General features: G+C 53.9%; 2 protein-coding genes across 2 annotated transcripts in view; one reads left to right on the forward strand and one right to left on the reverse strand.

Moving 5' to 3' along the window:
* ITPK1 (inositol-tetrakisphosphate 1-kinase) overlaps nt 1–4,602 on the forward strand; it is a 139,656-nt gene extending 135,054 nt beyond the window's left edge. Inside the window, exon 10 of the mRNA XM_084792476.1 lies at nt 2,659–4,602. Coding sequence (XP_084648602.1) covers nt 2,659–3,020 — 362 coding nt within the window. The 3' untranslated portion in view covers nt 3,021–4,602. The remainder of the gene's footprint in view (nt 1–2,658) is intronic.
* A 3,930-nt stretch (nt 4,603–8,532) lies between these two features.
* On the reverse strand, nt 8,533–20,725 carry CHGA (chromogranin A). The gene is made up of 8 exons (XM_084792474.1): nt 20,461–20,725; nt 19,657–19,703; nt 17,435–17,528; nt 16,575–16,643; nt 13,982–14,092; nt 11,830–12,225; nt 10,827–11,293; nt 8,533–8,961 (listed from the first exon to the last, which is right to left on the reverse strand). The coding sequence occupies exons 1-8, from the start codon at nt 20,504–20,506 to the stop codon at nt 8,878–8,880; spliced, it is 1,314 nt and encodes a 437-aa protein (XP_084648600.1). The 5' UTR covers nt 20,507–20,725; the 3' UTR covers nt 8,533–8,877.
* Between the last annotated feature and the right edge of the window lie 2,025 nt (nt 20,726–22,750).

Here is a 22,750-nt window from a genome sequence, read left to right on the forward strand (position 1 = left end):
GTGTATTCAGGGAGACAGTAACCAAGAGCCAGTATGAACACAGACTCTTCTGCCAGGGGAACCAAGAGCTGGTGGATTGGAGCACAGAGGCGGGTTGATAAGGCTCAAACGGGTGAGCCTAATGCCAAGGAATGGCCTCAGGTTCTTGTCCCAGGGGCCTCCTCAGGCAGAGAGGAGGTGGTGTCTGGGAGGTGCCTTGGTGCACCATCAGTGGTGCAGAGGTAGTGGCTCTGGGTCCTGCTGGTCCTCAGGAAGCCTGTGGCAGAGCACCCAGCTTGTGAGATCAGGAAGCCTGGGCAGCAGAAGCAGCATGTGCCGAGCATGGGAAGGACTGCCGTGGTCTCTACTTGCCCATGAGAGGTGACACTGGGAGCTAAGGGACTTTTACCCACAGTTACAGTCCCTGCAGGACTGGGACCCACCAATCCAGAGCCTTCGCTCTGACTCTGAGGCCTTTGATAATCTTAGGATACCAGGATTCCGATCTTGACCACCTTCTTCACGCTGTGGTGGCTCAGGTGACTTTATGTTAGCCCCTTTCACTTCTGTACAAATGGGAGCATTTCTCATGCTGCAGATGGATGGATTTGCATGGCATTGGGTGTGGAGCTGCCAGTGCGCCCTGCTAGTTTTCTCCTCCCCAGCTGACAAACGCTAACGTGCCTCAGCCTATTTACTGCAGCCCCCAAGGAGGTGACTGTATACTCAGGAACACTTTCCCTTGTTCTCTGCTGTAGTCTACCTGGTCCTCTGGGCTTCATCTGGGAGCTAAAGCAGAGTTGTTACTAGGGAGCAGCCTCCTGGGTTTCCTGGCAACCCGACTGGGCCCTGGTGCTCCGCCCCTCCCTGCATCATACTTGGCCCATGTCTGCCTTGCCTTCCACCCTCTTTCCAGGGCCTAGCAGGATATTGGTTCCTGTGGGGCGGGGGGGGGGGGGGGGGGGGCGGGGAGGGGGGGCGCTCTCAGTACCAGGTGTTACAGACATACACAAGAGCAGAGGGTCTGGTTGATCACAGTTCTGTTATGTTACTTAGGAGCTTTGTGACCTGGGGCCTCAGGGGCCCTAGAAGTCCCCTGAGGATGCAGCGACAAGCCAAGGAACATGAAGCTCACAGCCCAGTGGTTGGCACTTCTGACCCCCTGGGCACACCAGCACAGTGGTATCACCATCTTCTCCATTGTGGTTGGCTTCCCTCATCTCCATGTTTATATTGGGCATAGAGCTGTAAAGATGGCATTGGCCCCAGGACTCAGGAGGCAGAGGCAGGGGGATCGCTATGAGTTCGAGGCCAGCCTGGTCTACAAAGTGAGTCCAGGACAGCCAAAGCCACACAGAGAGGCCCTGTTTTGGGGGGGGGGGGCGGGGTAGATGGTGCTGGCATTTGTAGTGAGTTCTGCTTGCCAGCTTTAACGTGAGTGCTCCTGCTTCTTAGACAGCCTCAGGCTTCCTCAAAGCCGCAGGGTGGTTTGCCAAATAACACGAGGTGGCCCAGTGGCCTGGCCCCCACAACAATGCCACCCCAGCTTGTGCCAGGAGTATGAGTGGCACTGGAGCCCATGCCAAGGTTTTATTAACCTCTTGGCTACACTGTGGTCACAGCCAGTGTCTTCCTCCCAGGGGTCGGGGGAGCTGGCACTCACTCCTCAGCCCCAGCCCAATCTGGTAGCATGTACCAGCTCTAATCCAGGCACATTAGTCTGTTCAGGGGTGTGGGGGGGTGCTCACCTCACATCATTTTTGTTGGCAGTCAATATGTCCTCACCACACATCTGAAACCTGGGTAATTCCTGGGGTCTCTGCTGGCATTTGCGTGTGTGTGTGTGTGTGTGTGTGTGTGTGTGTGTGTGTGTGTGTGTGTGTGTGTGTAAGTGTGTAAGTGTTCTCCCCACAGGTACTCACCAGCATTTTTTGTTTTTCAAGACAGTATAGCCCTGGCTGTCCTGGACTCGCTTTGTAGACCAGGCTGGCCTCAAACTCACAGCGATCCACCAACCTCTGCCTCCCTGAGTGCTGGGATCATAGGCATGCACCAGCAATTTTTATGTCAGAAATGGAAGCCTTGGCTGTCTGTTCATAGGTGCCAGTCCTCAGGGTCTGGGGTGCAAGACAGCCTCCCTGGAAGTGGTTTTGGGGTGAGAGGGAACAAATTTGGTTTGGGCTGTAGGGCTGCTGGGTCAAATCCACCCAGGTTCCAGCTCTCCTATGATACCCTGAGGAACCTGAGTGTGAGAGCTGGTCTCCTGTTGCTGTGTGGACAAGAAAGCTGAGGCTCAAGATGGATACAGTGGCCAGGACTTTGGGTGGTTACATTTCCTAGCTTTCTGTTGCTGTAAACAAAATGCCCAAGACATCAGCATAAAGAGGAAAGGTTATTTGGGTTTTGAAGGTTGCAGTCCGTGATGATTTCGCCCTGTTGTTTTTAGCCAATGACAGGGCAGGTGTTAGGGGAAGCAGTACCATGATGGGGACATCTTCCAGGCTCTTCTACCGCCTCCCAGCAGCTCCCACCACCCTGCCTTGTCCGCTGAGCCTGAGTTTCCTTTGTCAATGGGATACTAAAAGTGTCTCCCCAGATGCAGGAGCGCGTTGGTTCTGTATTCCTCTCCTCTCCTGTGCCCTGGCTGACGCCCAGTGCCTTCTGTGTCTCCATCTCCAGGCTATGAGGGAGTGAGTGAGTTCTTTACCGATCTCCTGAACCACATTGCCACAGTCCTGCAAGGCCGGAGCACAGGCGGAGCTGCCACAGAGGAAGTGGCCCCGCTGAGGCACAACAGGCTCCCGGCAGAACCAGCGGCGGGCAACCTGGCTGGTGAGCGGACGTGCAGTGCCAACCCTGGCTGCTGCAGCAGCATGAAAGGCCAGGATGCGCCCTGGAAAACTGAGACCGAAGCAGGCACCATGGGTGCTGGCGGCTCTGCCAAGCTGCCCCACCAGAGACTTGGCTGCACCACTGCTGTGTCGCCCAGCTTCCAGCAGCACTGTGTGGCCTCACTGGCCACCAAGGCCTCCTCACAGTAGCCACAGAGCCCAGGACCCAGAGGGGCGGCGCGGAGCATGGAACACACCCACTGGGCAGCAGCTCCAACTGGGAACACTGCTAAGAATTCCCGGTGATCTGATGCTTCTCTGTTTTAATTTTTTACCTGATTTTCTGATGTTATGATCGGAATGAGGTGGGGAGACGAAGCAGAACACCAAGTGGTCCAGCCTCAAGGATGCCGCCTAATTCCTGCTGTGCAGATCTCCTCACTGAGTTTACACACGCTTGTGTTCTCAACACTAGGTCTGAATGTAAGGTGGGGTGTGTGTGTGGGTGTGTGTGTGTGTGTGTGTGCGCGCGCGTGCGTATGTGTGTGTGTGTTTGCATGCGTGTGTGCGTGCACATGTCTGTCTGTCTTCATGGCTGCTGTGGGCCAGCCTCTGGGCACCCTAGAAGGAGGCCCATATCTGACCAGGCTGTTGCAGCGAAGTAGGTGAAAGGACAAATGTTTTCCCAGTTCCTCCCAGTCTCCACACCTGCCCACACCCAGACCTCACCCTCCCTCTTTTCCCAGGTGTGGTCTCCTCCAAAGCTAACCCTTGCCCCTGTGCAGCTGACCCTTGCTTCTCCAAAGCCATGGAAGCAGTAGTGCACCCCACCCCCACCCCCCAGCTCTGTTTGGGAGATCTGGGTTATAGGAAGGGAAAAGAAGCTTCCTGTGGATGTAGCCAAAGTTCCCTGGCTATTGCTAGTACTCACTGGCTCCATGGAATACACCAGGCCACTCCTCTCCGCCCTGGCCCTGTTGGCTCACTGGGACACAGACGGGAGGCCGTCTGGTTCAGAGTCCAGGTATCTGCCAGAACCCGAGGGTTGTGCTGGGACTTTGAACAAATCATTCCATGAGTCTTCAGGCCTCCACTTGCTTCCTCGTCACGTCAGGGTGCCTCCTGAAACGGAACTGAAGGCCTGACCTAGGGTCCTAGCCTCGAGAATCCCTGCTTTGTGCCAACACCTGGGTCCCTCTTCTCGGGTGAGAGAAGGCTACAGAAAAGGCTGCTCCTGTTCATACATGCCAGCCCCTCCTGGGGCAGCAAGGCCCAGCACAGCCCTGCTGTGTTCATGGCAAGTCACTTGCACTGAGCACTAGACAAGCCCCCAAGAGAGTGGAGCCCACTTCACACTCACTCTGTCCCCACAGCAGCTGGCAGACCACCCACTGGCCCCGAAGCCCACAGGAAAGGATGCCTGTGGAACCTGGATGAACGGCCCCGGATCCCCAGGGGTGATCTCGTGTCTTAAGATGTCAGTTCACTTTGCAAAGAGAAGGACCTTTGGATTGTCCTTAGGCCCAATAAGATGGAGGACACTAGAGGAAGCACCCAGCAGTCCTGGGAAGGCCACTAAGTGGAGCCATGGTGGATGGGGCGTCCTTTGGGCAAGGGGAAGCTGGTTGGCTTTCTCGGAAACAGAACCCCAGGACTAACTGCGTTTACAGGACCTGAGTGTTGAACCTGATGATGTACGTCGCCTTCCCAGGCCTGACCCTGAGTACGCGGGCTGGGAAGCGTGGCCGGCTCTTGCACTGCTTTGTCTCCGGAATAAACTACTGAGATCAAACTGCGTTTCCTACATGGTCATAGTCTTTAAAGGGAAGGTGTTTAATAAGACACCTTTGCCTTTTCAGAATAGAACTCCCAGGCTCTGCCTTGAGAATGGGCAGGGTAGGCAGTGCCCTGTCCCCTAGAGCTCCTCTCTCCCCAGGGCCACACACGGGTAAACCAGGCACAGGTGTCAAGTAACCGCCTCTTGGCAATCAGCATTTTCCACAGGTCTCCATGCGGGTATTGAGGAGGGGAAGTTGTACTTTCCAGGGCCTGGGCCTGCATTCCTGCAGATACTTTAATGATAACAGAAATGTGACCTTCGTGACCGTGACACTGCAAAACATGAGCTGCTGGTACCTGTCCTCACCAAGGAAGAGGAGTGGGGTCCGCTGTAGGACTAGATCATTGCTGGTGTCACAGAAGGGTCTGTTTCCACATAGCATGGGCAGGCTAGTCTGCAGAACTGGATCCACCAGATCCTTGGGGATTATTTAGGGGACCATCCCTATAAGCCCCATCAATGGAAAAACCCCCTCCCCAGTGGCCATCACTCAAGTTCCACAGCCAGTCAAGACTTCCATAGGTTGGTGGGGGTTCTGGAGGGGGCTTAGGAGTGCTTGCTGTGCAATCACGAGGACTGGAGTTCAAATCCCAGCGCCTATGTAACAAGCCAGGCACCCAGCACTCGCTAACTCCAACTCAGAGTGTAGGGGAGAGAGACATCACTGGGGCTTACTGGCTTCCAGCTGAGCCAAGTAATGGAAGCAGATTAACCCCCCCCCTTTTTTTTTTTTTTAGCATTTACAGGTGCCTCCACACACAGAATTTTTTTTTTCCAAGGTCACAGCAAGAAACCAGGTTTTTGGGTTTTGGTTTTTTTGTTTTTTTCCTTTGGTGGGGAGGGATGTTGTTTTGTTTTTTTCAAGACAGGATTTCTCTGTGTAGCCTTGGCTGCCCTGGGTTGCTTTGTAGACCAGGCTGGCCTCAAATTCAAAGCAATCTTTCTGCCTCCCCCTGGGATTAAATGTGTGTGCCACCATGCCCAACTAAGAAAACCAGGATTTTAGCAGCTAGGGGAGGTAGCATCAGCTGAGCAGGCATTCAAAGACAAAAGGACACAGTCACTCTTGTGACCTGACAACTGGCCTCATCTCTAGGTCATTCACACTGGTTCCTGACCATAGAGCCTTGCTGGTGCCCCTACAAGGGTTGCCTGCCCTTTCATATTTACTATAAATCAGTCACTTAGCCAGTGAGACCCCCAACGTGCTGTGACCCACTACCCCCTCTTTCCAGAACCCTCAAGCTGGCCTGAAGGAGCCCACCTCCTGCAGCATGGGTGAGCAGGTGCCCTGGCCTTCCGTGGCAACTCCTGGGGTCCCTGAACCCACATTTTGGATGGGCCCATTGTGATTCCTGCTGCCACCATGGCCAGCCAGGTATAATTCAGATGATGGCTCAGCCTCCCCTCAGGGTAAGGCTTATGCCTCACCCCTTTCGCTGTACCAAGCCTATGCCGGCATACTCTGGGGATGACCCCTTCCGGTGTGGAGAAGGGGTGACCTCCGTAGCAGCATGGCCCTCCTGCCTGGGTCCTCTTCCTTCTGTTTGTGTCTGGAAGGTTCCTCCTAGTCTTCAGAGTCCTTCTCAGAAATGATTTTTCTTGGATTCCCAGATCTGATGGGGCTTGGCATCTTGTAGGGGACCCTGAGGACATATGAGGGGATATTTCCCTGAGGCTCCCTGCAATAGCCAGCTCACCTGGGGTTTATACAGAGCTCTCCTGCCTGAGGAGCTGATAGTGTCCATGCCTGAGCTTTGGTGGTGGCTGCTGTTAGCCTCCCTGTGTATCCTGTGCACATCTGTACACCAAATGCACTTGGCCCTGTACTGTCTGCAAAGGCTCCCCATTAGGCTGCATTTTTGCTTCCTGGGATATGACAATGCAGGTGGCCTGTCTTTGGGATGGGGTCCCTTGGTGACAAGGTGTCCCTGCGTTGTGTTGCCAGGTAGTCTTGGTGGTGGATGGTTTTGGTCTCTGTTGGGGGTTGGTGTAGCCTGAAGAAAACCATGTGACCTCGAACAGGGTGTTTCTCCTCAGGTATGTGCGAGGAAGCAGCAGGAAGTCAGGCCTCACTTGAGAAGTCCAGGCTAAGACATCCCACCCCTACCACTATCCTATGTCTTCCACTGCTGCAGTTTTTGGTCTGTGCTGCCTGGCACTGTCAAGTCTTAACCATGATTCAGTCGAGAGGTTAGGTATTTCATATTGGTAAACTCTAAGGCTCTGGGAAGGTCAGAAAGGTACCGAATAGGTGGTCTGAGGCACATGGAAGGCGGAGCTTGGACCATTGGGACCCAGCTCTCATATCAGCTGGAACTCTGGAGTTGGCTCTGCCTAGGGTAGCAGCAAAACCGCTGTCCCTCGGTCACAGTGCGCATTCTCTTGCTTTTCCTAGCAGGAGAGCCTCACGCAGGCAGACCCCTAAGGGTAAGGCCAAGGCTAGACTCATCACCACCTGGAAGTCCCTTGCCAGATGACTTTTAGTTGAGGTGCACAAGTGGAGAACGTAGCAAGGTAAAGTTCCTGCCTGAAGCTGAACCCAGCAGAGCCACGCACAAGCCTAACACACCAGGGGCTGCTTCGGCTACAGAAGGATCCAACTTACCCCTGTGAGGCAACGGGTTTGCAAAGACAGGGCTCATCCTGAGTTATGTGTGCAGGCACGCTCGGCCACATAGAAATGTTTGCTGAGGGACTGAACAATTGGCTCTGGGAGCCAGCACCTGTGGCCCAGCACCCATCCAGCCATGGATGCATAACCTATAATATCCCCGTGCTTAACAGGGGCTGGAGAAGATGACTCAGTGGTTAAGGGCACTTAGTGCTCTAGCAGAGGACCTAGGCTCGGAGTCCCAGCACCCACATCGTGGTTCACAACCATCTGTAGCTCAAGTTCCAGAGGCTCCAGAGGCACCAGGCAGCACCTGGTGCACAGACATGCATGCAGGCAAAACACACACACAAAATAAAATGATTAAACTAAAAAAAAAAAAAAACACAAAACAACAACAAAAACCTTCTTAAAAAGAAAGTTTGGTGTTGTCAGGTGGACCAAGGTGGCACATGACTTTAATCCCAGCACTTAGGAGGCAGAGACAGGTGGATCTCTTGAGTTCTAGGCCAGCCTGGTCTACAGAGCTAGTTCCAAGACAGCCAAGGCTATATAAGAAACCCCTTGGGGGGCTGGAAAGTTGGCTTAGAGGTTAAAAGCACTGACTGCCCTTCCAGAGGTCCTGAGTTCAATTCCCAGCAACCACATGATGGCTCACAACCATCTATAGTGTGATATGATGCCCTTTTTCCGGCATGCAAGTGTATATGCAGACAGCATTATATACATAATAAAAAAAAATTTTAAAACCTTGAAAAACAAAACAAAAAAATGATATGTGAGCTCTACCTGTGATTTTAATTTCCCTCTTCTCAAAATTTGATCTAAGACCTGTTATTTTCTAGTAAACTCCATGCTTCAGACACCCTATGGTCCCATGCACATATGTCACAAGCCTGTGGTCATGGGCACCGTGAACTTGCATGGAGGATTCCAGCATTGACCTGGTGCCTAGGGCCTGTGGAAGGCATGATGAGGCCTGCCAATCTCCACCCAGCACCAAGGTAACTAGGGGAACGTCTCAGCAGCAACTGTGCCTAGCTTGGGCATGGCTGGGAGACAAACAAGCAAGAAGTGCTGGGGTTCATCCCCACACCCCATTCTGGGCAGTTCAGCACTTCCATCCACAGACGAAATTGAGGTTCAATGATGCAAAGGAGTCCCCCAAAACACACACCCAGCCCAGGGTGGAAACTACCCTGTCCCTTGGCCCCAGTCCTACCCAATTCAGATGGAAAGGGAAAGGGGGAAAAAAATGAAAGCAAGGGAAAGAGCCCAAAGCAGGTTTATTCTTCCTTCAATAAATTTTATCTTATGGTCAGGAGTTCTTGGCTTTCGCCCAAAGGTCAGAAGTTATTGCAGATGTGCCCCATGGATAAGAAAGTGGGAGAGAAACTTCTAGAAAGCTGCCTGTGTTCCAAGAAGGAATCTGTGTTGACAGTCAGGGCTGTCCTGCAGAAGTGTCCGGGGTGGGGGGGCTGAGAACAAGAGGGTGCGAGGGACAAGGGGCAACCTGGGCTCCGGCAGCTGGAAGCAACCCTACAAGGAACAGCGTTCAGGCCGTGGGTCACAGGGTGCCTTGAAGCCATGGCTGGCCCCCACCAGCCAGTGTCTCACCCCCGCCGCAATGCCTGCAGCTGGTGAGCCACTTTCTCCAGCTCTGCTTCGATGGCTGACAGGCTCTCTAGCTCCTGGTCCTAGGAAGGAAACAGACAGAGTCACTTGAGGCTGGCCCGTTTTAGAGGCGTCCGGGGGACAGTCAACAAGACTGGCCCTGCTGTTTGTTAGCTGCTAGCCTCTGACAACTGGCTTTGCCTCTGAGCCCCAGGAGACTCAAAAATGATGCCACCCAGGAATGCTGGGATGCTCTGGGGACTATTATACCCAAGGCCCTCACGCCTATTATCCAGTCCCCATTTTGTGCCATGGGACTCTGGACCAGGAGGAGCCTGTTCCTTCAGAGTATCTGGTTCCTTTTAGGACCCTTCCTTGGCCTGAATATCAGTGCTGGCCCCCAGGGTGCAGCCAGTCTGGCTTGAGCTGTCTCCTGCAGCATCTGTCTGTACCTGCTGGGCCAATGGTCAGAGCAGCATCACCACAGACCTGCCCAGGGCTGGGCTCTGACCTCTGGTCCTGGCCCTAGAGGATCCCACACACTGGTCAGGGCAGACAGGGATGCAGGAGAACCTCCTCTGAACCCCAAAGTCTCAAGCTTACTTTCCTGCCAAGACACCATCCATAGGACATTGACAGGAGCTGCCTTGGACTTTGGGGTTCTAGACCCCTTGATCTTAGAGCAGGCCCTGGGATATGAGCTGCTGTGTTGCTGAAGTTTCTAACAAGACTCTCCTGTACTTCTCCCTGTCCCTAACACCCAGGGTCCCCACTTCTTCACTGCAGGTTCCCCTTGTCTGTAAGAAAGAAGCTTTTATGGGTGGGTAAGGGGGTTCTTGAGGCTGTCCATCTTGTTCTGGGGGCAGGGAGCACGCTGCAGTTTAGCTCACTTCCCCCACTTCCATGAACAGATGCTCCCTGCCAGTGTCTACCCTAAGAGGAGCTTATTGCTCTCAGAGCTCAGCAGGACCTTACTCCAGGTCAGAAGATAGGGGCAGGGCCTAAAGAAGGTGTTACCTCTTCCGGGTGAGTGGAAAAGAGCCTTGAGATCAGCGTGGTGGATAGATCAAGGTCCCCATAGACCCCCAACTCTCTCCAGAGCACTGGCTTAGCCAGGTCCCACCAAGGCCTCCTCAAGCTCAGGGAGCCTCCTGCCTGCTGAGAAGCCTATTTTGCACCTCCTGTGAGGTCACATTCCTGTGTCCCCGTATCACCCTCGCAGCTGCCCAAGTGGCCCTGTGCACACTGGGGTTTTGAAGGTCGTGTTCTGATGGTGATAGTGAGGTGAATTAGAGAGACTCCGTGCTCCCACTTCACAAACGGGCAAACTAGTGAAATGCAGAGAGGGGCAGTGACCTGCCCAGAGTCACACAGCCAGGAGAAGGTGGAACCCAAGCCGGCTGGCACCTCTGTGCTACCCTATCTTCTCGCCAAGGTCCAGCTAGCCCTGCCCTTGCTATGCCACTGTGGGCTATGTGTAAGTTTGAACCCAGGAAGAGGTACACTTGGGTTGCCTGGGGACCTGGAGGACATGGCCACCAACTGGACTGGCTTCCTAGGTCACCAATGGTCCCTTAGTATCCTTTCTCAGTCCCCAGGGCCACAGGTATCCTGAGAGGCCCCAGGCCAGTTCTGCCAAGCTCTCCATCCAAAGCACCATGCCTGACCCCATCGCTCCCATGTCTTGCTCACAGGCCAACAGAGGCAATGTTCTCACTTCATGTCCATCAGGCAGGTCTGAGGCCTCAAGCCCCAGGCATGCCCTGTCCACCCGGCCCGGTAGCTCTGTTGGGCCCCTGCCATAAGCCAGTTGCCCCCCTGCCCTTCTCCCCCCCCGCCCCCCCATCCCAAGCCCAACTGAGCACTCCTCCAGGCCCCAGCTAAGGGAACCACATCACCTCATTGGGAGAGTGGCTTGCTGGGCGGGGCTGCCTTTGGCTATACCAACCTCTGCTCTACGGTTGGCGCTGCCTTCCTCCTCCTTCTTTTCCTCAAAGTCGCCTCGGGCCTCCACACTGTCTTCTCTGGAAGATGGCCTCCAGCCCCGGCGTAGCTGAGGCCCGGGGTCTCTGAAGCCATAGGCCCGGGCCCGGAAAGAGAGCTTCATGGAGCGGTCAGGGTCATCCTCCGCCTCCAGCCGCTTCTCCGCTGTCAGCTCCTTGGCCAGCTGGTCCATCCTGCTCCATCGCTTGTCCTCCCAGTCTCTGGACAGATGCTCCTCTTCCTCCTCCTCCTCCTCCCCCTCCTGCTTATGTTCCAGCTCCTGGCTCTTCCCGCCTGGGAAGAGACCTTGGGGGTCCTCTGCCATCGAAGCATCTCCATCTTCCCCCTGCTGAGAGTGCTCCAGCTCCCCCTTCGCTTTAGATGAGACCCCAGTCTTTCCACCTCCATCGACAGCCTGAGACTCCGACTGACCTGGAGCAGGTGGTGGCAGAAGCAGGAAGTGAGGAAGGGCGGCCATTTCTGCTCCCTGGCCCTGCGCTCCGGCCACTCCCAAAGGTCCTCTGTGTAGCCACCTCTAAGGCCAAGCTCACCATTCCCAGTCCAGCCAGCCCCTCCCCCACCCAGAGACCAGAGTATTCGTCATGACATGCTTTGCGAGACCCCCCTCCCCCCTTAGCTCGAAGTTAGCAGAATTCCTCACTGAAGCTCACCACTCTGTGAGCACCTCCCCCCGAGCCCCCCCCCCCCCCGAGCCCCCTCTTGTCTCCCAGGTGTAGAAGAGAGATTGGTGTTTGGTTTAGGAGTCAAACAAACTGGACTTGGAACCACAGCTTTTAGCCCCATTTAGCTGTGTAGCCTTAGGCGAATTATAGAACTGCACTGAGCCTGTTGCTCCCCTGGATGGTGGAGATGCTACCCAGCTCTCAGGGTTGTGATGGAGGTGGCATCAGGTCCCTTACCACCCGTCTCCCAGACACATCAGTTGAGATCCCTGTCACCATACATACCGTCATCTTTCTGGATCTCCTTGTAGCTGGTTTGGAAATGGGGCCTGGGGGCTGCAGTGGTGATGCCTTCAGGCTCAGCCTTCTCTCTAGCCTCCTTTTCCGCTTCCTCCTCCTGCTTGGCTTTTCTGGCTGGCTGCTGGGCATTGGGACCTTTCTCGCCGTCCCCCATGGCCTGTGGGTCCACGTGCTCCTGGCTGGGGAGGGTGGCTGGTGGCTGGGTATTGGTGACTGTGTCCTTCTCAAGGGACTGACTGTTCCCCATCACAGAAGACTCCTGCTCTGGAAAACCCTGAGGCCCGGGCCCCTCAGTGGTTCCCTCAGAGCCTTCGGGCTGCACCTCCTCAGAATCCTCTCTCTTCTCCACGGTGTCCCTGGAGGGGGCTTCTGCCGCCACATCTACGAACACAAAAGAACAGAGTCAACTGAGAACACAGCTGCCCTTGGGGAGTCCTGAAGCCAAGTTCACGTCTGCCATCAGATGTCTTGGCTTCCAGAAAGTCCACCTCAGGAGAAGGATTGGGGTCATCCTTTCTTACGGGAATTTGGGCTGAGAACAATAGAATCGGGCTTCTTTAATTCTGCTTCTCAAAGCCAGTGCGATTTTGAAAGCAAAAATGGAGCCCCAGTAAAGATTAACATAACTAAAAATGACCCGAAAAGATAAAGCCCTAAACTGTAGACCAGGATGGCAGCTGGGCTGCCGTGTGGTCTGAGGTAAATCACTTCACCCTTTTGTGTGCGAGGCAATCCCTGCAGGTCCACGTACAGCTTCTGTCTTGGCGTTCTTGTGTGGTTAGTACTCACAAGGCTGTACTAAAAGATGCTTTCTTGAAGATGGCCTTTTTTTTTAAAGGTGTGAGCCATCACTTCTGGCTCTTGTTTTAGCTTATTTATTTATTGATTTTATGATGAATGCTCTACCTGCATGTACACCTGCAGGCCAGAAGAAGGATCATCAGATCACACTATAGATGGTTGTGAGCCACCATGTGGTTGCTGGGAATTGAACTCAGGACCTCTGGAAGAACAGCCAAGCGCTCTTAGCCATCTCTCCAACCCGAAGACAGCCTTTTTATTTATTTATTTATTTATTTAGTTAGTTAGTTAGTTAGTTTTTTGAGACAGGGTTTCTCTGTGTAGCCTTGGCTGTCCTGGACTCACTTTGTAGACCAGGCTGGCCTCGAACTCACAGAGATCCACCTGCCTCTGCCTCCCGAGTGCTGGGATTAAAAGCGTGCACCACCACCGCCCAGGCCAAAGACAGCTAAATAAAGCACCACCAGGCACATGCTGCTGACTGCTTGTCACTAGGGCTTCCGAGTACCCAGCCCACAGGAACTCAGAATGATGACAGAAAGGCAGTACCTGTCATTACTCAGACTCTGGACGGTTACCTTCATGCCTCCAAATGCCAAATGCAGGGTCTCTTTGCATTAAAGCCCCCAGTTGTGTACACACACACACACACACACACACACACACACACACACACACACACACACACACACACACACACTACATTAAACTGTTATCTTCTCATGGCACCACAGTGATCTAGAGGTATGTAGGAGTCTGTGCAGTGTGACCAGCAGCCACCAGGGTGACAAGTTCAGTCAATGTGGAGGTCCCTGCTACACCTATATGTGTCCCTATTTGACTCAGAGGGCAGCCATGGATGGACCGCTGAGAACTGGCCTTTCTGTCCACTTAGACATAAAAATCCCAGCTTGCATTTTTTTTTCTTTTTCTGTACTTCCAGGGTGGGAAGCTGGGTGGCGTTGCTGACCTCTTTAGCTACAGGGCCAATAATTGAGGTTGTTTTGTATTTGGAACTCACTCCTCTGAACCCTCCTTCAGTATGTTCAACTAAGAAGGACAGGGGTGGGAGACAGGAGCTGTGTGGCAGGGGCTGTGACGTTTGCCCAGAGCCACTGCTGCCTCTAGAGCAAGGGGCTGGTGTGGGGACAAGCCAAGGGCTTTGCATAAGACAGAGCCAGATTCAAATTCCCAAGGGATTTAATCTCCTTGGCCTCAGTTTCCCGGTGTAAAGGGAAGGGAATGGTAGCTGCCTTCCTGCTCTGAAGAAGCAGCGGCCCCTGGGGACCACTGTTCTCCTCGCAGCCCTGTCCCCTCCTGGCAGGGCCACACTGACCTCCATGCTTGGCCTCTGGTCTCTGGTTCTCAAACACTTCCGAGAGCTCATCCTCGAAGCTGCTGTGTTGCTGCTGCTTCGGCTGCTGCTGCTGGGCCCGCTCCTTGGCACCTGGGGGGAGGGGACAAAGGAAGATCCCACGTGGCCGAGCCCTGACATGTCTGTCTATGACAGTAAAGGCCTCCCTCGAGGGTACAGGCTCTCCTCAGCTGGAGCCTATTGGACCACACCATCCCTCTGAAGCAGTGTCCCCAGTGGGAGATATAAGTTCTTCTTGTGCCTTAGAGAGCAATAAAGGCCCAAACGGAACAGATGGCTCCCCGAGGCAGCAGGAGCCGTGAGGAATTCTCACAACCCAGGACCCTACAGCAGCCCTGGACTGTGGAGGCTGCTGCCTCCCATGCCGCTGCCACCCTGGGGATCCTGTGTCTGCATCAGGACGCAGCTCTGCAGCTGTGGGTTCACTGTAGCTAGGAAGAATGGCCAGCCCAGCTACAGTGGGCTCCAGGCCTCCCCTGGCCCTGTGACCTTGGGCAACACAGGCTCCACAAGGTTCAGGTGCTCACTTATAGACAGACTCTGGGCCAGGCGTGGAGGCGCACACGTATAATCCCAGAACTTGGGAGGCAGAGGCTGGTGGATGGCTGTGAGTTCGAGGCCAGCCTGGTCTACAAAGTGAGTCCAGGACTACCAACCAAGGCTACACAGAGAAACCCTGTCTCGAAAAACAAAAACAAACAAACACAATAAACAGACTCTGGCAGATGTTAAGGCAGATGTCCCTGTGCAAGGATGTTATAGAGAACCCAGGCGGGAATGGAGTGAAGGGGAGGATGGCTGAAGACACACCCAGGGCCCTCACAACGGAAAATAACTCGTGTGCCCTGGATGCTGTGTATTATCAGAGACAAAAGTGTGAGGATACAGGCATAGACACAGTCCTCTCTAGTAGTCTCTGTTGAAATAATTATTTAAGTGGACTATCCATCCAATATTTAATTTTAAATTTATCATTAAAATATCTAATGTCTGGTTTAAAAAGCACCTATCCTGGAGACCGGAACATCCAAGCTCAGGCCCTGCCTCACCCCTGGCTGCTTCCTGAGGGAATGGGCCACACCAAAGGGGTAGACCCTGGCGTGGTGGGTGTGGTGGCACAGGCCTGTAATCCCAGCATGCAAAAGACTGAGGCAGGACTGCAACCTCAAAGACAGTGTGGGCTCCGGGATGTGAACACGTTTCAAAACAAACACAAAGCAAGGATAAAACTGATTATAACAACCCCAGCACCACCCACATCCCCTCTCTGCTGGATAGACCATGGATAGATATGCCGTGGACTGTGGGGCTGGGGTTCAGGTGGTGGAGTGCTCACCTGGCATGCAGGAAGCCCTGGGGTCCACTCACAGCACCACATAAAAACAGTGTGGTAGCCCACACCTGCCAGCACTCTGGAGCTGGGGCGGGTTAGGGGATCTGAAGTCCAAGGACACCCTTGGTTACACAGTAAGTTTCAAGCCGGCCTGGGTTGCACGAGGGACCTTGTCTCAAAAAATAAAAATATAGCCGGGCGTGGTGGCGCACGCCTTTAATCCCAGTACTTGGGAGGCAGAGGCAGGCAGATCTCTGTGAGCTCAAGGCCAGCCTGGCCTACAGAGTGAATCACAGAGAAACCCTGTCTCGAAAAAACCAAATAAATAAATAAAAATAAAAATATAAAACATGGGAGATTGGTGGTTTTTGCCAAGCAAGTGAGAGAAAAGGGGCAAGCAGGGTTGCTAGGGTTCATTTTTTGCTTGCTTTCTCCCCAGACCTCTCTCCATTTTCACACACAGCCTCAGGATGGCCTAGGTTGGGTAAAGGTGAGAGACTTCATGCATAAGGCACCTACCCCACAGACATGGCTACTTTGCTCAGGAGCAGTGAGGGCAGATTTAGGTCTGTAGCACAGGAGTTCCACCTGTGCTCACCCTCCCTCAAGCCAGGAAGAAACTGGGGGGTAGGTGGTGATGTGCCAAAAGCCTAACTCCATCCTGGCCAGCTGTCCAGCTAGCACCCCCTGAGTGCTGTGAGCCCTCAGCCTCACACTCCTGAAAAGTATCTGTCTGTGGGTTCTTTTTTCCCTTCTTTACTTTTTGTTTTTTGTTTGTTTGTTTGTTTGTTATTGTTGTTGCTGCTGCTGTTGGTTTTTTTTTTTTAAACAAGGTTTCTCTGTGTAGCCCAGGCTGTCCCAGAACAGCAAAAAGTCACATGGAAGGGAGAGCCTTCTCTCCATGTGGGCTCACTTCTGGGTCTGCAGAGAAGAATCCTCCTGGCCTCCCTGGATGACTGCCTGCCCTCCCGGAGGACGAGGCATGTCAGCACAACTATATCTGCTCTTGACAAGGTCTACTCACTGTGTGACCTTGGGGAAACCATTGTGCCTCTCTGAGCTTTAATGTCTTTAGAAGTATAGACAATGGAGCCAGGCATGGAGGACCCCATCTTTCTGCTCTGGAACTGAGCACCTGAAAGAGTCTGCCCGATCTCCACCCGGGCTTTCTCACGCTCTGTTGCTGGCTTTTTCCCAGAACTGTGGGCAGTGCTGAAATACCTTGGAGAGCCAGGTCTTGGAGTTCCTTCAGCAGATTCTGGTGTCGCAGGATGGAGAGGATCCTCTCGTCTGCAGAGAGAGAGAGCATGCGCAGTTACCGGTGGCTGGCAGAGGACAGCCCTGGGGGGAGGGCACTGGTGTGGACATTTTCAGCTGAGCTCAAGCACTCATTCTGGAAACTCAGCACCGGGAGGCAGCGGCAAGCCTGCGTCTAACTTGGTAGAACACATTGGAAAGTCTCCGTTTCCAAGCTGTCAATCACCTTCCTGCCGCAGCAGAAAGGTCGCCGGCTGACTCTGTGCCCAGCCGCCCCCCCCCCCCGCCCCCACGGAATAGCCTGCAGCCCTCAGGCTCCAGTGAGTGTGGTAAAGGCTTCCCACGTTCATGCTGCCTGTCCTGTGCCTCCTTCCTCACTTTCTACCTGCCCATCACTAGCCCTATCATGTGCTAGACAAACTGGCTTGTTAGCTTGGAAAGAGCTGGTCCCTCTCAGGCCCACTTAACACCTTCTTCTTCATCCTGGATACAGAAAATAGCTAATGGTGTCAGCGGGACTCCAAACACTGGAAATACAGCACACAGAACCCTGGTCCACAGGATGCCCGGTCTGCAGTTGGCTGTTCCAGCCCCCTTCATTCTACCCAGGCTTCTAGTTAGCTGCCATATGTCTCCTCTAAGAGTCTGCAAGTTTCAGGGTCCCAGGATGTTTCACCTCTTCACGTGTGCTCCCCAGATTCCAGCGCAGAGCAGAGGGCACTGGGGTGCTGACTGCTGGATGAGATGGTTAATCCTGTGATGAGCCACCCACCCACATCCTGGGTGCCACCCTCCCAGTCCATCCTCTGGCCTCTGGATCCTACCTCCTTGGAGGGTCTCCAGGCACTCAGGACTGACAGGCATGGGGCTGGGTTTGGACAGCGAGTCAGAGATGACCTCCACGACACACTTCATCACCTGGAGATGGCAAGGCATGCTGTGGCTAGTAGGAACATGGAGCTCAGCCCCTCGAGGTGCCAGGGCAACTTCCTCAGAAGGGCCGAAGAGCACCAGTGTTGTCTGCAAAGAGGCCATGGGCCCATATCTGCTTCTTTAACCATAGAGCCATGAAAACAGAAAACACACACACACACACACACACACACACACACACACACACACACACTGCTTACTGTGGGGCAGCCCAATCACATAGACATACCAAAGGGACCACTGCTAAGAGATGGGTGAGAGTAGGTGCCTGAGTGAGACACCACCTCACTCTTAGGGCTGTTACTCCAGGGACGGTGCTGCCTCTGAGACCTAAGAAGACCTTTTGCAAAGGGCTGGGGTCCAGCAGATTGCAAAAGACCAGCTGCCCCAGGCTGCCCAGTGAAGAACGCAAGCCTACCTGGGCTTGAACTAGCCAGAAACAGGACCACCTCCCATTCTGAGGCCACACTGTGTGGCTCTAGAGGGTTCTGTGGGAAGCATCATCCCCCTGGCCGGATGTGAGACAATGACTAGTTGCACCTGGATGCTCAATTCTGGACCAACAAGACACATCCCTGAAATGTGTTATCCAGCCCAGTGAGGTGCAGCAGGTGGTGGAACACCCAGCAGGTGGATGAGTTTTGAAGATGGTGCTCTCGCTGTGGTGTGGTATCATCTTAGGTGTTTGCTGTGTGATCTTAGGCAAGTGACTTAGTCTCTCTGAGTCTTTCCTCATCTGTAAAGTGGGGGGTGGGGGTGGGGTAAGAACGCCTACCCAGTGGAAACACTCTATTCAACAGTGGGGGGTGGGGGGGGGGAAGCTTTGGCAGCCTGCAGCTTAGGTGGAGGAGCAGAAGGTGCCAGACATGCGTCAGGCAACACTGGCAGGGAGCGAGGGTGTGGGAGGCTGTGTCTATGGGACGCTGAGACATCCAATCCATGGTTCCAGGGTAGCAAGCTGACAAAGGCTGTCAGGGTGTGTGGTCATAACAACATCAGAGGGAACAGACAGGTCTTCTCCAGCTGCTGGTACCCCTGAGCCCTGATGCCATAGTAAGTGTTGGGAGTGGATATAGCAAACAGCTCCTAGAATCATGCACCCTGGCTCCCCAACACCAGACTTTGCACAGCGAATACCTGGCAACCAGTAGCCTTGAGAACAGACACTAGGAGACAGGAGCTGGGCAGAGGCCTTAAGAATGCTGGTGGGGGTGGGGCTGGGTGTTGTGCACGTACGTCTTTAAACCCAACACTAGGGAGGCAGAGGCAGGTGGATCTCTGAGTTGGAGGCCAGGCTGGTCTACATAATGAGTTTTAGAACAGCCTGGGCTACACAGAGAAACTCTGTCTTGGAAAAAAAAAAGGGTTGGGGGAGGGAAAGGCTCTAGAAAAATCAGTATCCAGGGCCTACTAAGTCCCCTAGGGCTTCACCCATAAATCCTACTCTTTCTTCATAGGGACAAAGGGACACTTTATCCCTTTGAGATAGTTGGAGTTATCCCTAGAGAAGTTGCAATGTCCAAGGTTGCATCGCTAGACTTAGTGGTGAAAACTTAAACACTGGCACAGATAACAACATATAAACAGAAAATACAATTCAACAAATAAATGTTGAGTTCTCTTTAACTCCAAACTGTGGCCCCTCACAGAAGAACGTGGAGACCAGAACTTTCTGCTGATCAGGTGAGGAACACCCCGGTTCTGATGTCAACGAAGTCCACGCATCTGGCATAGCATCTGTCTTACTGCCAGAGGAAACCCCAGGCCGAGAGGGTCGGGGAAGAGGTGAATGGCAAGGTAAGGCCACAGCCAGGCAGGAAGGTCTGTGTCCACCTGTGACAGGAGACGCTATGGCCCTGCCTCAAAACAGCGTCCCTGGTCCTAGGACCCAGCGGGTGAGACAGAGTTCCCCTGGAAAGTCACCATGGCTGGACAGCAGGGGAAGCAAGAGATCTTTGATGCCTTCTTGTGCAAGCTGTCCCCAGTTCAGCCGCTGCAGTGCTGGCTTTTGGCTCTGTGCCAGACTCCTTCCTGCAGCTGCCTAAGCACTGGCCATGAGGCGTCCATAGGGCATCCTCCCTCTCCCAGGGGTCCCCAAAACATTCCTTCTTACCTTGGTGTCCCCTTTTGTCATGGGGCTGTTCACAGGGAGGGCTAAGACTAGAGAGAGAGAGAGAGAGAGAGAGAGAGAGAGAGAGAGAGAGAGAGAGAGAGAGAGAGTCAGTCTGAGATTGCTGACTGGAGCTATTTCTCTGCACCCAGGGAAGCCTAATCCTTCCCTTCTGGAGGTTCAAGGGACCCACTCACCCAGTGCTTCCCCTCAAAACGATCCCCACCCCAAACCCAAATAAACTGGCAGTAGCACTGATTCTGCTTCCCATCCATGCTGCCCCGCGGGGGTTGGGGGAGCCCTCAGAGGCTGCACTGTAGAGCCTCAACCCTTCCCCACGGGAGAAGGGTGCGTGCAGAGCTGAAATCAAGTTCAAGGAAAACAAGGCCAGCCATGTAACGGGACTGGGGTAGGAACAGAGGCAGGCAAGAGGAGAAAGCCCAGAGGTGGCGGGAAAGAGCTGGGGTGAGGCCAGAGATCAAGGACAGACAGGAGGGTGGAAGGACAGAAGAGGGGTTGGGGAGCCAGAGGTAGTCCCCTATCTCCTCCAGTGACCTTGGTCGGTGAGAAGCCCGGGCACTGGTGGATGATGGACGGGGGTGGGAGTGGGCTGCCCCGAGGGGTTGGGTCAGGCTCTACAGTCCCTCTAAGGTGTGGTGGGAGGCAGAAAGCTACTTTAGTGGGTTAGGTCTAGCGCCAATAAGCCAGCAGGAGGCCTGGATGCTGTCCGTGGTGCTGGAGCCCTGGGCCCCATACGGGACGTAGTGCAGAAGAGCGGACCCTGCTGCGGAGCCCGGAACCGCTCACCTTGACCGGCGCACAGCAGAAGCGCCAGGACCGCGGCGGAGCGCATAGCGAGCCCGGCGGTGCGGAAAAGATGGATGAACTGCTGCAGGAGGATGGCGGGAGTGGATCTGCGGTCTGGCCACCGGAGCTCTGCACCAGCGAGAGTACTGCGGTAGCGGCGGCGGCGGTAGTGGTGGTGGTGGCGGCAGCAGCAGCAGTGCTATACCCCACTTTTATACACACGCGCGCGCACGCGCGCGCGCGAACACACACACACGCACACACACGCGAACACGCACACACCCAGGAAATTACGTCATAGGACCGCCCCCTGCGCCCTTTTTCCTCCACCTTCGGGGACCCGCCCTACCTGCTGCCTCACCTCGAGCTGCCTGCCTCCATCCTACTCCTAGCTGGTGGCTGTGAAGAGTACCCAGCCTCCGAAGGTGACAGAGCTGAGCCTCCACTTGTCAATCTGCTGTGTCTCGTGGGCGAGTCACTCCTGTCTCTGAGCCTCGCATTCCTCCCCTAATCACCGAGGTTCCTGTACCTCTCCAGGCTGCGAAGTTTTCCTCTACTTATCATACTTTTCTCTTGATTTCACTGGCCGGAGGCACACTCACTCATCTTTCAGAGCTTCCTGGAATATCCACAGCGGGTCGCACAGAAGCCTTCTGGCCCTTGCCTAAGCGGGGCCTCTCTTTCACAAGCCAGTTTTGTGCCTCACATTCTGTCACTGTGTGCGTTTAATCGCTGTTTGATAGAGATCAGTGGTCACTGCTCTCTCAGTGCTGAGAGCGCCTCACTGACAGCCAGTTGCTTCACACTTGCTCAGCGTGTGGACTGAAGGTTCAGCCCACACAAGCATGGGTCCTGAGCCCACAGCTCTCAAGGGGCAAATGAGGCAGCAGTTGGAGGCAGTCTTCATTAACATCAAGCTCTAACACAAGTGGTCAGTTCTAGCCTAGCACCCCAGAGACAGCTCTGCCTCCAACAGCCCAACCTTATCTCTTCTTAAATTTTCTCAAAACCTGGGTGCTTGGGATGCAAGCCTGCTCCCCGGTTGTTTTCCTTCTGCCCCACCTCACCTCCAGCTCTACTCTCCCCCCTGAGGACCACATGGGAAGCCCTATGTGGCTTGCACCCAGTGCCATAGTGACAGTTTGGCACTGCCTGGCATCCCTCAGAGCCGTTCCTTCCTGTTCCCAGATGCTGCTGCTCTTTCCTGCTTCCTGCCCACACCCCTGCCCACTCGTGCCTCTAAATGAGAAACTTCCTTGCATGTATTCATTCAACAACCATGTGTTAGGCGTCGGCATGGGCTTAGAACACCTCAGAATACCACTCAGCTGCACTAGATGCCAAGGAGACAACAGTAAACAAAACAGCAAGACCAACCCTTTGCAGAGAGACAAGAAGCAAGATGCACCGTGTGTTGAGTAGTGGCTGTGCTCCAGGCAAAAAGCAGAGAAGGGAACGGAGTTCTAGTGAGGGGCAGGAATATACTAGAGAGGATGGATCTGAGGAGGCCTTACCAGGAGGTGGCATTTGAAGAGGTAATGGAGTGAGCCAGCACCTGTCTAGAGGGAGAGCTCTTTTTTCAGGAGAAGGGGCAGCCAGTCAAATGCCCTGAAGGAGGAAAGTGTCTGGCCTAAGGGACAGCAAGTGGGTGGCTCACACAGGACTTCCAGAGCACTGGGGAAGAGTAGCACCCATCTCGTCTGGAGCTTGAGAAGTGCAGGCAATCCCTCATAGTGGCTCCACCCAGGGACAAGTGCCAGCCATTTTAAGGCATTTATTCTGCATTGAGTCATCTCCAATCATTTCATATTAGTTCTTAGAAAAGGACTCCAGCTGAGCATTGAGAGAATAAGTGTTCCAAGTCCTAAGGGCATGAAGCCACTGAGATCATGGGCAAGCTCCTAACATGCTTTCTCCAAAATATAATTTCATTAATACTGGCTGCAACAAGGCATGGCAGCATACACTTTTAATTTCAGAACTCGAGAGGCAGAAGCAGGCAGACCTCTTTGAGTTCAATGCCAGCCTGGTCCACATAATGAGTTCCAGGACAGCCAGAGCTACATAGTGAGACCTTGTCTCAAAACAAACAAACAAACAAACAAACAAACAAATGCTACCTGATCCATGGCCATTATCATGTCAGTCCCGGACACCCTCTTTGGGCCATAATTTAGTTGTACTGGCTGTTATATCTTATAAAAATACAAATATATTTTAACATAATTATGACTGAGAGATGTACTGGTAGCCAAGGGCCACCACCAGCTTCAGTGTCCACACCACAGCT

Source organism: Acomys minous, assembly GCF_964271855.1.
Source record: "Acomys minous genome assembly, chromosome: 8".
In the NCBI taxonomy this organism is placed as follows: Eukaryota; Metazoa; Chordata; class Mammalia; order Rodentia; family Muridae; genus Acomys; species Acomys minous.

Excerpts from the sequence above, each read along its gene's own strand:
- CHGA (XM_084792474.1), bottom strand. The coding sequence starts at position 20,506 with ATGCGCTCCGCCGCGGTCCTGGCGCTTCTGCTGTGCGCCGGTCAAG. Across the intron at positions 14,093-16,574 it reads CCAAGACCTGGCTCTCCAAG|GTGCCAAGGAGCGGGCCCAG; the intron begins GTATTTCAGCAC and ends CCCTCCCCCCAG. Across the intron at positions 11,294-11,829 it reads GGAGATCCAGAAAGATGACG|GTCAGTCGGAGTCTCAGGCT; the intron begins GTATGTATGGTG and ends CACCTGCTCCAG.